We start from the raw sequence: 14,694 nt of genomic DNA, 5'->3' as shown, positions 1-14,694 counted from the left end.
GACCTAATCCTGACTGACCCATAGAGCCAGCTAGAGAGGGGTGTGAGGACTTCCTGATAGGAAGACGTGGATTCTAGTCCTGACCCTCCTGTCACTACAGGTGGGCATCCCTCCAGGTGAGCCAGTTACCACCCGACTTTGTCTTCATTTGTAAAATGAGCTTAACGATCACTGCCCTGCCTATGTACAGGGTGGTTGTCTAAACTGAATAATGCCAAGTATATAAAAATGTTCTGTACATGTAAAACGATCACAAATGGAAGGAGTGTGTACCACCTGCGGGGATGGCGGGGGGCAACTCGGTCCCCTGATTGGCCAGGTGCGGCTCGATCAACTCAGTTGAGCCTGGACCTTCCTTGAGTGGTCAAGGCCAGAGCCAGTGGGCATTCAGCTCCATTTGCCTATTTCCCTCTGGGCCCTTTCCAGAGCAGCACATTTTCCAACGCCCCACCTCCTCAGGGGGAGCCTGGCCCACAGGAAGGGAGTGGGCATGTGGTTGTTGGTCCTGATGAGGACCAAAGTGGATGAGATGTTCCCTCAGCCAACCTCTCCGAAGGAGTCAGCGCCACCGACATCACGAAGGGTCTTCCGGAGGATGTGTCCACACCCACAGGGCTGCTGGGCCTTGTCACCCACTGTTTATTTCATACAAGTGCTGCTCCCCAAAAGGTTCCAGGCTGTACTCACCAACCTCGCTGTCCACACCACCAGAAGAGACCTCTTATCCTTAACTCCCTAACCTATCACAGATGGTCTTAAAAGAAATGCCAGAGAAAAAAATTTCCTTTGATCAAAAGACACATCTTAAGATGTGTCTACTCTGATTACAACCCAGTGATAAAAAGCAGCAAGAATTTGCCACAAAGAGTGAAAAGGAAATGAGGTCAGCTACAGTAGATCTAACAGTGGACGCACTTGCTGGAAGCCCAGCCTGCACTGCAATAACCGGAGCTCCAGTTTATTGAGCGCTGAGTCGGGGCTGGTCACGATGTAGTGGTTTGGTGTGTGCTAAGTGTTTAAAGCCCTCAACTCTGGTTTACGAATGAGTTCATTGAGCCTCAGGGAAGTAACTTGTCCAAAGTCTCATAGTTAACAAGCTGGAAACTTCCGATTCTAACGAGATCCATCCGCTTCCCAAAACCCCGTGCACTTTCCATTATTTTCTCCTGGAAGTTTCCATGCTTAGCATAAAGCAGCATTTCTTAATTATGAGTACAATATTATGTAACTCAATTGCACATTACCCGTGGCCCTTTGATCTCTGGTTATATCGATGTTCTCTTTTCCCCTACTTGCTTTCTAACGATTGAACAAGGCCTCGAAGGAATACAATCCTGAACTCGTTTTATTAGATCGTCTCAGTTTTCCAAGAAAAATAGCTCCTGTTGGTCTATCTTGGTCATCTGATAACCCAAAAACCTCCCATTTTTTTTCTCACTGCAAAATAGTGTGTCTTTAAAAAGTACCTGCCTCTAGCTCAATATTGTGCTAAAGTATATTTTGTCGTGTCCAGTTGGAGGCAGCCACTTCAGCTGATTGTCTGATGTCAGAGGCGAGCCTTACACCGTGTTTCAATAACCAAGCCAAGCATGGCGGCTGGGCACACGGGCTTAGGATCTGACTGGCCTGAGTGTCTCAGTCCCCTCATCTGTAAAATGGGAAAGTGATAGAACCTACCTGAGAGGTTGTTTTGAGGGTGAAATGAGCTGCTCGTTAGTAGAGGGGCTGTGTGAATAACAGCTCTACCTGGGAACTCTGGATTTGAACCTCAGCTCTTCCGCACTGGAGCAAGTTACGTATCTCTCTGTGCCTCAGTTTACCCTTCTGAGAAATGGAGACAATGGTAGTTCCTACATCGCAGACTGTTGTGAGGATTAAGTGAGTTAAGCGTGTATAGCTGTTAGTGCTTGTCACTACAGAACTCTGGACAGGTGTGAGATAAATGTGACGTAGGGGCAAAACGCACTCACATCCCCAACCCAGGCCGCCGACACTGAAGTCACCAAGGAGGTCTGAGTCCTATCACTTGCTCTCAAGGAACATAAATTCTAAAACATACATGAAACAGGTAGTGAAAAAAACCACACAAAAGTACCACGCAGTGGACTTCCCTGGCGGTCCAGTAGTTAAGACTCCCCGCTTTCACGGCAGGGGTTGCAGGTTCCATCCCTGGTTGGGGAACTAAGGTCCCGCATGCTGCGAAGCATGGCCAAAAAATAAACAAAAAATTTTAATAAAATAAGTAAAAGGTTTAAAAATAAAAGTACCACACAGTGAGAGCCATTTCACTGAGGGTAACTGCCAGTGGGAAATGCAGTATTTCAGCTGGCAGAAGAAAACCTTCTTTAGAACCTGTGCTCAGCTGAATAATGGTCCCTAAATGTATCCAGGTCTGAATCTCTGGAACCTGTGAATGTTACCCTATATGGAAAAAGAATCTTTGCATGTGTGATTAAATTAAGGATTTTGAGATGGTGAGATGATTTTGGATTATCTGGATGGGACCTAAATGCAGTCACACGTGTCCTTATAAGAGGGAGGCAGAGGGAGATTTGACACAGAAGAGGAGAAAGTAATGTGGCCACAGAAGTAGAAATTGGAGTGATGTGGCCACAAGCCAAGGAAGGCGGGCAGCCACCCAGAAGCCACAAGAGGCCAGGGATGGATTCTCCCTTAGAGCCTGTAGAGGGAGCGTGGCCCGGCTGACAGCTTGATTTTGGCTCAGCAGAACTGATTTCAGACTTCAGGCCTCCAGGACTGGGAGAGGATAAGTTTGTGTTGGTTTAATGCACCAAGTGTGTGGTAGTTGTCACAGCAGCCACAAGAAACTCATACTGCACGATTGGCTGTAAAGTGGGAGGTGCAGCTGAGAGTGTCTGGTTCCCAGTGGTTGGAGGTGGTAAGTGTGATTCATCTGCAGATAAAATGCATAATAACAAGATGCTGCAGAAGTCCACCGCTTAGTTGCTGAAAAGCACTGAACATCTGTTTTCTGACGAAGTGTTTCTAAATAATCCAGGGACTTTCAGGAAGGAATTAGGGCAGAAGACAAGCAAAGAATCTGATTTTTCTGTGCTTGGCTGGCGGGAACCTGGCCTCACCATCTGATATATAGGCAAGTCTGTTGGGAGTTGGTAGCAATTTTCAGACGTTGTTTTCGACATACCCCAGAATAATTACTCCTATTATAGAATTACTGCCTGAACATACATAAACAAGAGTGAATTTTGTGATATGTTTAATAGGAGGCAGGGCTTTTTTTTATAAAAGTGAAAAATACCACCACAAATCCTTACAACCACCATTAGCAGCAGCCCCAGACTTTAGGATGTTGTTGTACCAGCCACAGGTGGCTCAGCAACCAGGGCCCCGAGATGCAACTGCATGACAGGCGAATGACCTCCCGTTGGGATTCTTGGAGTTGGAACGGGAGGCGGATTGGATAAGTGGGTTCTGTAGACCCTCCTGTTTACGTCACCTGTTCACCCACCAAGTCCAACTTGAACCAACCACTGTCATAGCTTTCCAGGTTCCTTATGGGGACCACCAACTTACCTGGAGGATCTGGGCGGGATTTCACTTCCTTGGATGTCTCTTGCTCACCCTCTGCCTCCTTGCTTTCAAGCGATGGAAGGGAAAGAGCCTGTTCAGCCACCGTCGGGACCACATCTGTTGATGGCAAGCCGGATCCCAGTGGATTATTTTGGTGGCCTGAAACCGGTAGTTAACCGGTAGTTTTAAACCGGTAGGCACGCTAGTTAATTTCAATTTTTTGTGAGCACACTCTTGGTTCTCTTTTATTCCTCACACAACCTTTAGCTCTGTTCATCTCTGCTCACTTCCAAGCTCCTTTGGGCTCGGTTAACCCTCATCCTCTCAGTGACATAATAGCCCTCAGAGTGGCCTTAACCAGATGAAAGTCAAGATCACTAATTTACCAACAAGATTTAATGAAACCTTCAGCAAACCATAAGCACTTTGCCAGTGTCCTTAGGAAGCCGTCCTCACAGCATCCCTGTGAGGTCATTGTTGGAGTATCTTTGGCTGCAGTGGTCCAGAATCAAACCCAACAGAATTGGTAAAGATCATGCCCACAGCACAGCCCTGCTGTTTGTTAGAGGAATCGCACTTAAGAAAATTTACCAAGATAGTAGTTTTCCCATCTTCGTACTTTGTTATTTAGTGTTCTCCATTTGCTTGGGTTTATCCTTTCAATCCCTTTGCTAATTAAATCACTGAAGAGTATATACTGGTAAGAATAGACACCATCAATGGACTGCAAACAAAACTCCTTTCTGTTATTGATGATAAACCATTTCAGAGAAGACCAGGCTGAGTCTAGAGGGTTCAGATAACTGTAAGGGGAAGGCAGAGAGAGTAGTTTATGGCCATAGGACTTGGCCACCTCAGGACAACATGTGATGTTCGTTAAGTTAATGACTGATGGGACATGGGCCTGGACCTCGGATTCTTTGTCTTCCTTTGGCTTCATCTCATCCTGCCACCTTCTCTCTTTGACCACAATGGTGCACTTCCCGTAGGTCTTCTTTGCCACATCACAGAACTCAGAGAAGAGGCTGTCTTCTTGTTTGATGCATAACTCATCCCTTAGGAACATCCGATATTTCCAAGGCATCCATCCTTGACTACCACCGGCATGCACAATACACCAAGTTGGAGTTGGCATGAAATAGCCATCACTAAAATCTTCCCCTGTCACAAGACTCTCAGGGATATCAGTTTCCCCAAAATATACAGTTGTAAACCCATCATATTGCAGTGTTCTCAGGGTTTTCAAATACTGGAGACATTGCTTCCTCTTCATGCTATTGAATAGATTTCTGATAATAATGTTTCTTAAAAGAGGTTTTGCAAAGTGAGGCATGGTAGCTCTTCCAGTGTTTTTCAAAGCTTGAGTGTCTCCATCTGCAGAGATCTGGCAAGAGTGGGATGATGACCTCATAAAGGGCTTTCTTACAGTTGAGCTGGTCCCATAGATACACTTTAGATTTCAAAGCATCATGAAACACACACTCAGAACAATTCTTTTCTGGCTTATATGACGTGGGAATGGGAATGGCTAGCCATCCAAGATGTTACTTTGACATTGCATCTGTAGTAGGTCTGGAGAGAGATTGGCAATTGTATTAGTTTGCTAAGGCTGCTGTAACAAAACAGCAGAAATTTATTTTTTCACGGTTCTGGAGGCTAGAAGCCCAAGATCGAGGTGTCAGCAGGTCTGGTTTCACCTGAGACCTTTCTCCTTGGCTTGCAGATGGCCACCTTCCCCCTATGTCCTTATTTGGCCTTTCCTCTGTGTGTCCACGTGTCTCTGTCCTAATCTCTCCTTATAAGGACACCAGTCCTGTGGGATTAAGGCCCACCCATATGACCTCATTTTACCTTAATCACCTCTTTAGAGACCCCGTCTCCAAATATAGTCATATTCTGAGGTCCTGGGGGTCAGGGCTTCAACATGTGATTTGGGGGAGACACAATTCAGCCCCTAAAGCAACCTTTTAACAGTGATGAGCCAAGTTCCTGACTCATTTCCATTTGGGTCATGAGGATGGAGTGTAATATATTTGTTCATTCATCCATTCTGAGCACCTACTATACACCAGGCACTGGGCCAGGCCCCAGGGGTACAGTCATGATGTGTCCGGTGAGGCCTAGACACGTATATGGTTTATGTCTGTGTACACATGGACTTTGTGCCTGCTGCCCGTCCACTTTCACAATCAAGAGTGGTTCTTCCAGGTGGCAGAAAGGGTATGGCAAACAGAGAAAGAAAGTCAGCCTGCGTACCTGTCTTTCACTGGGGCCGCCAATTCTTGAGCTAATTCAATACCCCGTCTACAAAGGACTTTAATTTTATATACTCAAGGCAGAATGACAGTTTACTTCAAACTCTAGCAGCCTCTTTAATTTCCTTCGTATTTTCTTGTCTCCTTAAAGATCTTTCATAAATGTGAATAATGGGTTCCCTCAAATGAAGATGTGGACAAACTGATTTATTGGGTCCTTTTCTCTACTGTTGAATGGATGAAGATTTTCTTCCCACAAAGTTTTCTTGGGACTCAAGTTTAGGCAACGCCAGACAGTAAGACTAACCCAGCATAGTAAAGTTAACATGAAGGCTGTGCTCTCCAAGCAACTTTCTCAGAGGCGAGAATCAGTGGGTTTGGGTTGATAATTGTGGCCATTTTCTCTTAGAATTTTTCTTCTGGTGGCAGGAACCATTTTCAGACCAAATTTGATATCGATGCTAAATATGTAGAAATGTGGCTGCTCGGTTGAGGTGGTGATGGTGGTCCAGAGCCCCGCCCTGTTCAGACACCCCTTTCTGTCTCCTGTCCCACAGGACCCTGTGGCCTGGAGCGATGTGAAAACATTATATAATACAATGAAGTCAATTCCAAGACAACAATTCTTTGCTTCTCTCTCATCCAATCTTCAGTTATGTATGGATATGAGAAACATGCTCAGAAGTGTAGAAGAAAATGTATAATGTTACCTTTGTGTAAATATATGTGTGTGTATAAATGACAAAGAATATGCATATTTGCTTGCATTTTCAAATATAAACAACACAAGAATAAACCTAACACTAATTAAAAATGCTTACCTATAGGGGAAGGGATAGAACAGGAGGGAGGAAAAGAAGTGAGAAATCTTTTCTGAATGTATCTTGTTTTATAGTTTTGACTAGAAAATGTAAACATTTCACATTTTTTCAAAAAAAGAAGGGTAAAAAAAGAAAACTAAAACACAATGATCTCTAAAATATGCAAGAAAACTGAAACTAATGAACCTCACTGCTTATCATGTCAGAAACCAGAACAAACAAACAAACTCAGTAGCAATGTATACTCTTACCCTCCAGATTATGGTCTCTCAATATTATTTCCTACTGAAGGAATCAGGGGTCCTTTGATTGTAGGTTTGGGGAAGGAAATGTGCAAGATGAGCTTGGGACATCTTGTCCAGCCTGACAGAAAGGAAGCCAACAAAGACCACAAGCCTCCACCCTCACTGGCCCAGGGAGAGGCCAAGCCTGCATCCGGGCAGGACCAAGAAGTAGCCTGCCAGGCAGCAAAGTGGGGTCTGGACTCAAGCAAAGCATTGCGCCATGGGCGGCCAGAGAAACTCAGAGAACCCTTCCCTTCACTCCTTCCCCTGATGCTATGCCTTGTGGCTTTCCCCTTCTTGACTTCAGGTTCTGTTGGGCGATACTAAGGGCTTGGGAGAAAGAACAAAGCTTCACCCGGGTCACGTCCCACTTTGGCGAATTCGCAGGGTGGCAGAAGGACCACCAGGAGGCAGTAGTTATATGTCTCCTTGATGACTTATAAGGCAACACCTTTTAAGTACCTCCCAGGACTCGAGATAGAACCTTGCTTTCCCAGAAGCCTCACACCCCACACCCCTTCCCAGTCACAACCTTCTCCCTTGGCCCTAAGAGTCACTACTATCTGCTTTTCTAGAAAACACTTCTGTACTTCTTTCTTCTTTACTGCCTGGGTAATGGATATTCTAAGGTAGAATGCTGTCACATGTTTAATTCGTTGAAATTAATTTTGTATAATTGGGAGATCAAGTTTGTTCGGTTCAAAGACGGAAAGTAATAGAAATCTTAACTCAGTGTGTAAGTATTAGTGTGGTTCTGTTGGCACACCTGGCACAAATTCTGCTCGTCACCAAAAAGGGGGAACATTTGGAAACTGGTTTCACCAACCGTAAACTCCCCCCACCAAATCCCATAAACTAAAAGAGTTGCCACACATATACACAGATGTGTGTTTACATGTGCTACTTTGAGTCTTATTCCACAAACTTGGTTGTGCAGGAAACATTATGCTTATTTTATTTTTGAATTTAATTTTTTTTTAATACAGCAGGTTCTTGTTAGTTATCTATTTTATACATATTAGTGTATATAAGTCAGTACCAATCTCCCAATTCATCCCACCACCACCCCCTGCCACTTTCCCCTCTTGGTGTCCGTACGTTTGTTCTCTACATCTGTGTCTCTATTTCTGCCCTGCAAACTAGTTCATCTGTACCATTTTTCTAGGTTCCACATACATGCGTTAATATACGATATCTGTTTTTCTTTCTGACTTTCTTCACTCTATAAGACAGTCTGTTATTGATATAAATCAATCACACTGGACTCGGGCATTGTAGAGGCTCCTTATCCTGCCCTCAAGGCCAGAGCGTTGGCAGGATGCTGAGGCCAGCCCTCCCCGCTGCTCACTGTGGGCACACGCGGATGTGCCTGCATCCAACCCTGTGGTCCCGGCACGTAGGCACTGCAGTCCTGCTGGGGCTGACAACCTCAAGGCTAGGATCCGGCCCACTGAGGTGTGTGCCCAAGGCCACTGCCCCAGGAGACCCAGCCAACTCCAGGGGGACCAAGAGTGAATAGGCTGAGGACCCCCCAGTTCCCCCAACCCAAGAGGCTCTGTCCGGCCCCAGGCTTGGGTACAGCTCTGCCCCCATTCTCTCCTCTAGGCGGCCCTGTCCTCCCCTACCTTCTGCAGGACAAGTAGCACAATCTCTGCTACAGGGGAAGAGGGCCTGCCCTCAGGCTTTCGGCCTGGCATCCTGAATCTCCTCCAGGGCAACGAGCACAGAGCCCAGCACCCCCTACAAAGGGCAGGGCAGGAAGGAAAAACTGCTGGGAAGAAACCCAAATTCACTGCTCAGCAGACGATCCACCAGTGACTCTGTGTGTGTGTGTGTGTGTGTGTGCGCACGCGCGCATGTGTGTGTGTTTGCACACGTGTGTATCCGACTTTTCATCGGCCCACAGCCCGCTGTTGGAGTGTCACCCCCAATGAGACATGTCTGTCAAGTGAGGTCACAAAGCCCCTGCTCTGTCGGCGACTGGGGGTGATGATCTTGTTCTAGAGCACTTAGTGCTGGAAACAGCACTGGTCCCTCAACACGAAGCATCTTGGTTAATCCTCACGGCGACCCATGGAGCTGGAATGATCATCACCCCGCTTGGGAGACAAGTCGCTTGGGAAGAGAGGACAAAAGTGCCCCTTTTCCTCTCTTTGCCAACCAGGAGAAGAACCCCCAGTCACCTTTTTTTCCACAAAAAAACAAATTCTTAAAAAAAAAATCCTTCTAATGTACTTTCTAGAGCTAAGGAGAATTGACCAGAACCAAGGGGGGCTTCTCACACGCTTTGACCCTCATCACAGCTGCTTTTCGTCACACGTAGGATGAGAGAATTGGACCAGGCAAGGGAGGAGTTTCATTCACCCCAAAATGTGATCTTTCTCTTTCCTGTGGAACAAAAAAGATGCATGTGAGTATGGATGTAAGAGTGTGTGTGTGTAGAGTGTGTATACATGTGTGGAAGTATGTGTGTGTGTGAGGTGTATATGTGGGGTAGATTTAAACATGTGAGTGTGTATGTGTGTGTGCACATTCGTGTGTGTGTATATGTGTGTGGGATGCTGTGTATGTGTGTTGTGTGCAGATGTGTGTGTGAATGTGTGTGTCTGCGTGTGAGTGTGTGTGGACGGTGTCGTGTGTGTGAATTCTGAACACCTGGACCTGTGGGAGGACGTGCAGCTCTGGACGCGCTTCCCGTGTTCTCAGCAGCCGAGCAGCAGCGCTCAGAGAGGCCACCTTCCTCAGGCCCAGCCCAGTGCCCATTGGGCACTCCTCCCAGGGCCCGTGGGCCACATCATCCCCAGCTCCCCGCCGCTGGGAAGGAGCTGGAACCATCAGGGTAATGACCAAATTCTCTTCAACCTTCCTCCGCTCGCTTCTTGCCTCGTTTAAGGGAGGCAAGACTCCCACCCCCAGCTTCTCCTCCCGCCTTCACCTGGAAGACAAGAACCAGCCCTCAGGGCTTCAGCTGCTTCCTGACACTGCTTGGAACAGCACTGAGGAACTGTCAGAGGAACTTTGCTTATGCCGGGGCCCCGAGCTCGGAGGTTCTGATGGAATTGGTCCGGGGTGAGGCCCAGGCATCATCAAGCTTTTTACAGACTTCTATGTAATTCTAAGGTGAGGCCAAGTTGAAACCCCCTTTTGAGAGCAAGGCCTGATCAGAGCCTGGTGGGGACCTATGGGTGTAGAGCTGGCAGGGACCCCAGAGTTAGTTTTAAAGGGAACAGAACAATTTTTTTTCCTCACATAAAATTTATAGACTTCTTTTTAATGTAGAAAGGTTTGAGTTTTATATGAATGAAAAGGATAGAATGTAGGGAATGGGACTGGCCTTTCCTCACTCCTGCGGAGGCCCGAGGAACCTCCGTGGAACAAGGAGTCTTAGTCCCTTTGTGCTGCTGTAACGAGTTACCACAGATGGGGCTTAAAAATAACAGACTTTTATCTCTCACAGCTCTGGGGGCTGGGAAGTCCAAGATCAAGGTGCCTGTAGACCCAGTAGATACAGTGTCTGGTGAGGGCCCACTCCCTGGGCCCTCAGACAGTCATTTACTCAGGGTTTCCTCACATGAAGAGGGCAGAAGTTGGAGGCGGCAAGCTCTCAGGTCACTTCTCCTAAGGGCACTAACCCCATCATGGGGGCCACACCCTTATGATCTCATTACCTCCCAAAGGCCCCACCTCCTAATACATCACATTGGAGGTTAGGATTTCAACATATGAACTTTGCCGGGGACACAAACATTCAGTCCTTAGCACATGGTTTGAGAACCTGGGATCAGTTCTGTAGTAGCCATTGGTACTCTTCCTGGATTGTTTGGCTCTGGCCTTCCAGGCACAGGGTAAGATGGCACTTCCCCAGCCCCTTGTGGTTGGGAGGACCATGGGCTACTTTAGCCCGTGAGTGGTAGGCAGGTGTGATGTGCGTCTCTTCCGGGCTGGAGCATTTAACCATCCAGGTGAGACTCTCTGGAGCTCTTCCCTTCAACACCAAGACCAGAGATGTTTCAGACAGTGGCTGCACCAGAAACCTGGGTCTCAGAGAAAGGACAGTAATGACACAGAGCGGAGCCCCAGCCAACCCACCGTGTGCAGGGGGCATGAGAGAGAAATGAACCTAGCCCGAACCAGTAGCCTTCTCATTCCTCACCTTGGATGAAAATAAAGGTACATTTTGGAGAAATAATTCACAGAAATATCACATGGACCTAGCTTTGAACTTCTTGCCCGCTGTTTGACAATATACAGTTTTCTTAGCCTCGCTGCACCTCAATTCCTGGATAGCATGCACCTCGTGGTGTTCAGAAAGGGATCACCCAGCTAGTATACATCAAAGCACCCAGCGTTTGGTAGTGTTCATTAAATGTTAGTTTTCTTCTCTTCCTACGGCACCTTTAATGGACACATGGTTGCCTCTCCACTTCCATTTTCCCGACCACCCCCCCACCCCGCTCCCCGACAGTGCCCTGAGTTCGGTTCCAGTGTTCACCTGTCTCCCATGAAGCTCAGGTTCTTTTGGAGGAAGCCATGTCAACTCCTGCTCCAAACTTAAGCCAATCAGCACATCCCACTCCCCCAGCCACTGCTTGGTTCAGGGAGTGCTTGTGACATAAGCAGCCCCCAGTAAATCTCAGGGCTCTTGCCAGGACTTCTGGGCCCTCAGGACCTGAGAGGGGCCCAACCTTACTTCTCTCATCTCTCTTTCCCCAGGAGGAGATCTGTCCTCTGTCCTTCATGCAAAGAGCCTCGCTAACACTTGTTCAGACACAGCCGACCCCAGCAGGGGACCTGATGTCCCCTGGGCTCCAGCTGGGACACCCCCACTTGTTTGTTTTCTGCTAATTAAACTTCCTAATATAACTTGTGCTAAGTGGGTTTACAAAGCAGGGGGTGTGGAGTAAAGGGCACTGCCTGGCCTAGAGAGGCTCCCCTCTGTGCTTCCTGCTGATAAAGAGACACATGCATGAAAGTGCTTGTCTGGGGTGACAGCTTAGGGCAGAAGGCATGAGGCAATCAGGGTTTCAAACAACCCAGGAGGAATACGACTCGGGGGCAGACAGCTCAGCATCTCCCCAGCAAATAATAATTACAATAATTATACTCTCCAAAGAACTTCAAGACTTGTGCACACATGAGAGCAGCACAGAAATCCATGTCATGGAAATGATGTGGCTTAATTTGACATTTACGACTTTTATTGGAGGCTCATCAACTGGTTGGTTTCACTTCATTAAATTTTCCATTGTGTCAAATTATATTGCTAATGCTGATGGTGGATGACATAAATTTCTTTTTCTGTTCTGACCTGAGGTTTATTGATCAAGTTTTCAGTTCTGTTGTAACACATTGTCCCGAATCACCCACACTTTATACATGCTTCTTTTACAAAGAGTGCATGGCCTGTGTCTTTCTTCCTATAGGGACGTTAATCCCATGGTAGGGGCCCCACCCTCATGACCTCATCTAAACCTAATCACCTCCCAAAGACCCTATTTCCTAATACCATCACATTGGGGATTAGGGCTGCAACATATGAATTTGGGGGTGGGGACACAAACTTTCAGTCCATAGCACACTACCAATGGCCTAACTCCCCCACTGGCCGTCCACTAGCCTGTGCTGGCCTCTGTCCTGGGCAGTTGTTTTCTGCAGCCTTCCCATCGTGGTGCAGTGCACAACAGACTATGTGGTACCCTGCCTGTGAGTGGACTCCCTATACCCCAATTCTCTTTATGCACCCATTCATCAGCCTTGGCTCTGCTGGGCCAGAGAAATTGTTAACTGCTGCCCAGAAACTGTGGCCCAGGCAACACTGTGAACCTCTCCACCACCCAGTGGCTGCAGCCATACCTTCTCCAATGAGGTCTGCACCTCAGCCTTAGGGAGGGGACCCCCTTCCAAGTTTGTCCTTCCCTGGGCACTCTCCCTCAGACCTTGGATATGCTTTAGAGTTCTCTTTACATCTTCATAGTTTCTTCCCTATTGTCATTTAATAATTCTTTATACGAAACTTCCTCTGTTCAAATGACTGCATGGTTTATCTCTAGCTTCATTGGTGGGTGTTAGCATAGAGGCAGCATAGGACCTGGGGATGCAGAGAATGGGTAACAGGCACACAAGATAATACATGTAGAACATTTAGCACCTGGTACACACCAAGTCCTTTTATTTTAGCTGTTATTATTTTTAAATGAGTATTGCTATTTTTTTGGCACATCTGTACGAGACTGGGCAAGGGGAGAAGGCTTTCTGGAGAAGAGGATATCTGAGCTGGCTTGAAGACAGACTAGTGAGTCAGGTCTATGGGTGGAAAGGGAGCCATCAGGGCCAAAACCAGGAACTGGCCCACATCCCATGGTTGTTATAAGGACTGAAATGAGATAGAAAGATAAGTGTACTTTGTAAACATAGAGAGAGATTATAAACAGTAATAATCCAACTCCCTTTGCTTGCTGGAAGCAGACCTTAAGGACAACCAGTCCCCTGTGCAAATTCCATGCTCATTATATTTTGTCTGAGGACTGGACATTTCCACCAGGAGAAAGTGCCTAGAGAAAATTGTTAGTACCTACCGTCCCAAATGGAATAGCTCCCATTGTAAATAACTAAGTTGACACACTTGCAACATTCACTCGTTCAGCAAATACTTATTGTGTGTTTGCAAGGAGTGAGTGATGTCAAAATTAATAAGATGTTGTCCTTATTCTTAAAATCATATTCTCATGCGTCGGTGGGGGACACAGACTGCAGACCAGTCTTTGTAGTCTTATGTGATAAGTGCTCTAATAGATGGACCAAGTTTTCAGGTGTCCCCCTCAAGCACTCACCCCACCCTCCCTCTTCCCCATACCCACTCTACAGGGATTTGGTTAAATTTGGTACCAGCTTCCCCATGACTTTTGTTACTTCTTGATAGTTTAGCTAAAACTAAACTGGAACTAAAGCATTTCTGTCCCCAGCATCCCATGTCCGCCTGCTGCTTCAACTCTACCTGCCACAGACTTGACACGTCACCCAGTCCCTTCACGGTCTCCCAGACCACTCACTTCAAGCGTTTGTTTCATGAGTTTCCTAACATTGTAGATCAGAGCTGGTGGGACTGGTGGTGGGCGAGTCATTGGAGACATTCCTCAGTGTGTTCTGCCATCAAGCTAGATCCCTTAATCACCCCTCTGTCTTTTCCTCCCTCCACCTCTCTTGAGAAACAAATTCTTCTCCTGGTCTCCTGTAGAATAGTTTCACCCATATTCAGGAGCCTCTGGGGTCTCACTTCCTGTACCAAATACTTGGTAAACAAATGCAGTTCTCATCCTTGGAGAAATTCTGTTAAACAAAATTTTCTCTTTGACCCATCCAAGTGTTTACCAAGTGCTCTGGCAGCCCTGGAGGAGCAAACAAGTCTGCCTTAGGAGTCAAGAAAGTTCCACAGAGGGTGATATCTGAGCAACAGTTCTTTTTATTGGCATTTTCTTCCTAGACTTAGTGCCCTCAGGTCACATAAGGGAGCACATGACCCAGCCTCAGCCAGTCAGAGCTCTCCACTCCCTGGGCCCACCCTCAGGGTGATTGGTCCAAGGGGTGGGCACCTGCTATACCTGATCCAATGCAATGCTCTCCTCTGACATCTGAAACGTGAGTAGAGGCACAAAGAGACAGCATGGGAGCTGAGACATCTTCTGGTAGGACCCTAGAGAGTAGGTTCTCCAGCTGAGGGCACTGAGTGAAGGCCTTGAGCAAACTGACCTCTCTCCTTCCTGAGGCCTGGATAAGCTGCTGCCC

At 47.0% G+C, this 14,694-nt stretch overlaps 2 protein-coding genes across 2 annotated transcripts in view; one reads left to right on the top strand and one right to left on the bottom strand.

The window, feature by feature from the left end:
• The window catches only part of KCNE2 (potassium voltage-gated channel subfamily E regulatory subunit 2), a 30,236-nt gene extending 23,449 nt beyond the window's left edge, over positions 1–6,787 (top strand). Inside the window, exon 3 of the mRNA XM_082393080.1 lies at positions 6,365–6,787. The gene's annotated coding sequence lies outside the window, so the exon portion shown is untranslated. The remainder of the gene's footprint in view (positions 1–6,364) is intronic.
• On the bottom strand, positions 129–6,356 carry LOC309629269 (uncharacterized protein C21orf140 homolog). Its single transcript, XM_082393079.1, has one exon. The coding sequence runs from the start codon at positions 4,961–4,963 to the stop codon at positions 4,130–4,132; it is 834 nt and encodes a 277-aa protein (XP_082249205.1). The 5' UTR covers positions 4,964–6,356; the 3' UTR covers positions 129–4,129.
• Positions 6,788–14,694: the final 7,907 nt, after the last annotated feature.

Source organism: Balaenoptera borealis (assembly GCF_965194805.1).
Source record: "Balaenoptera borealis genome assembly, chromosome: 5".
Taxonomy (NCBI): Eukaryota; Metazoa; Chordata; class Mammalia; order Artiodactyla; family Balaenopteridae; genus Balaenoptera; species Balaenoptera borealis.
This window is presented reverse-complemented; position numbering and strand designations above follow the sequence as displayed.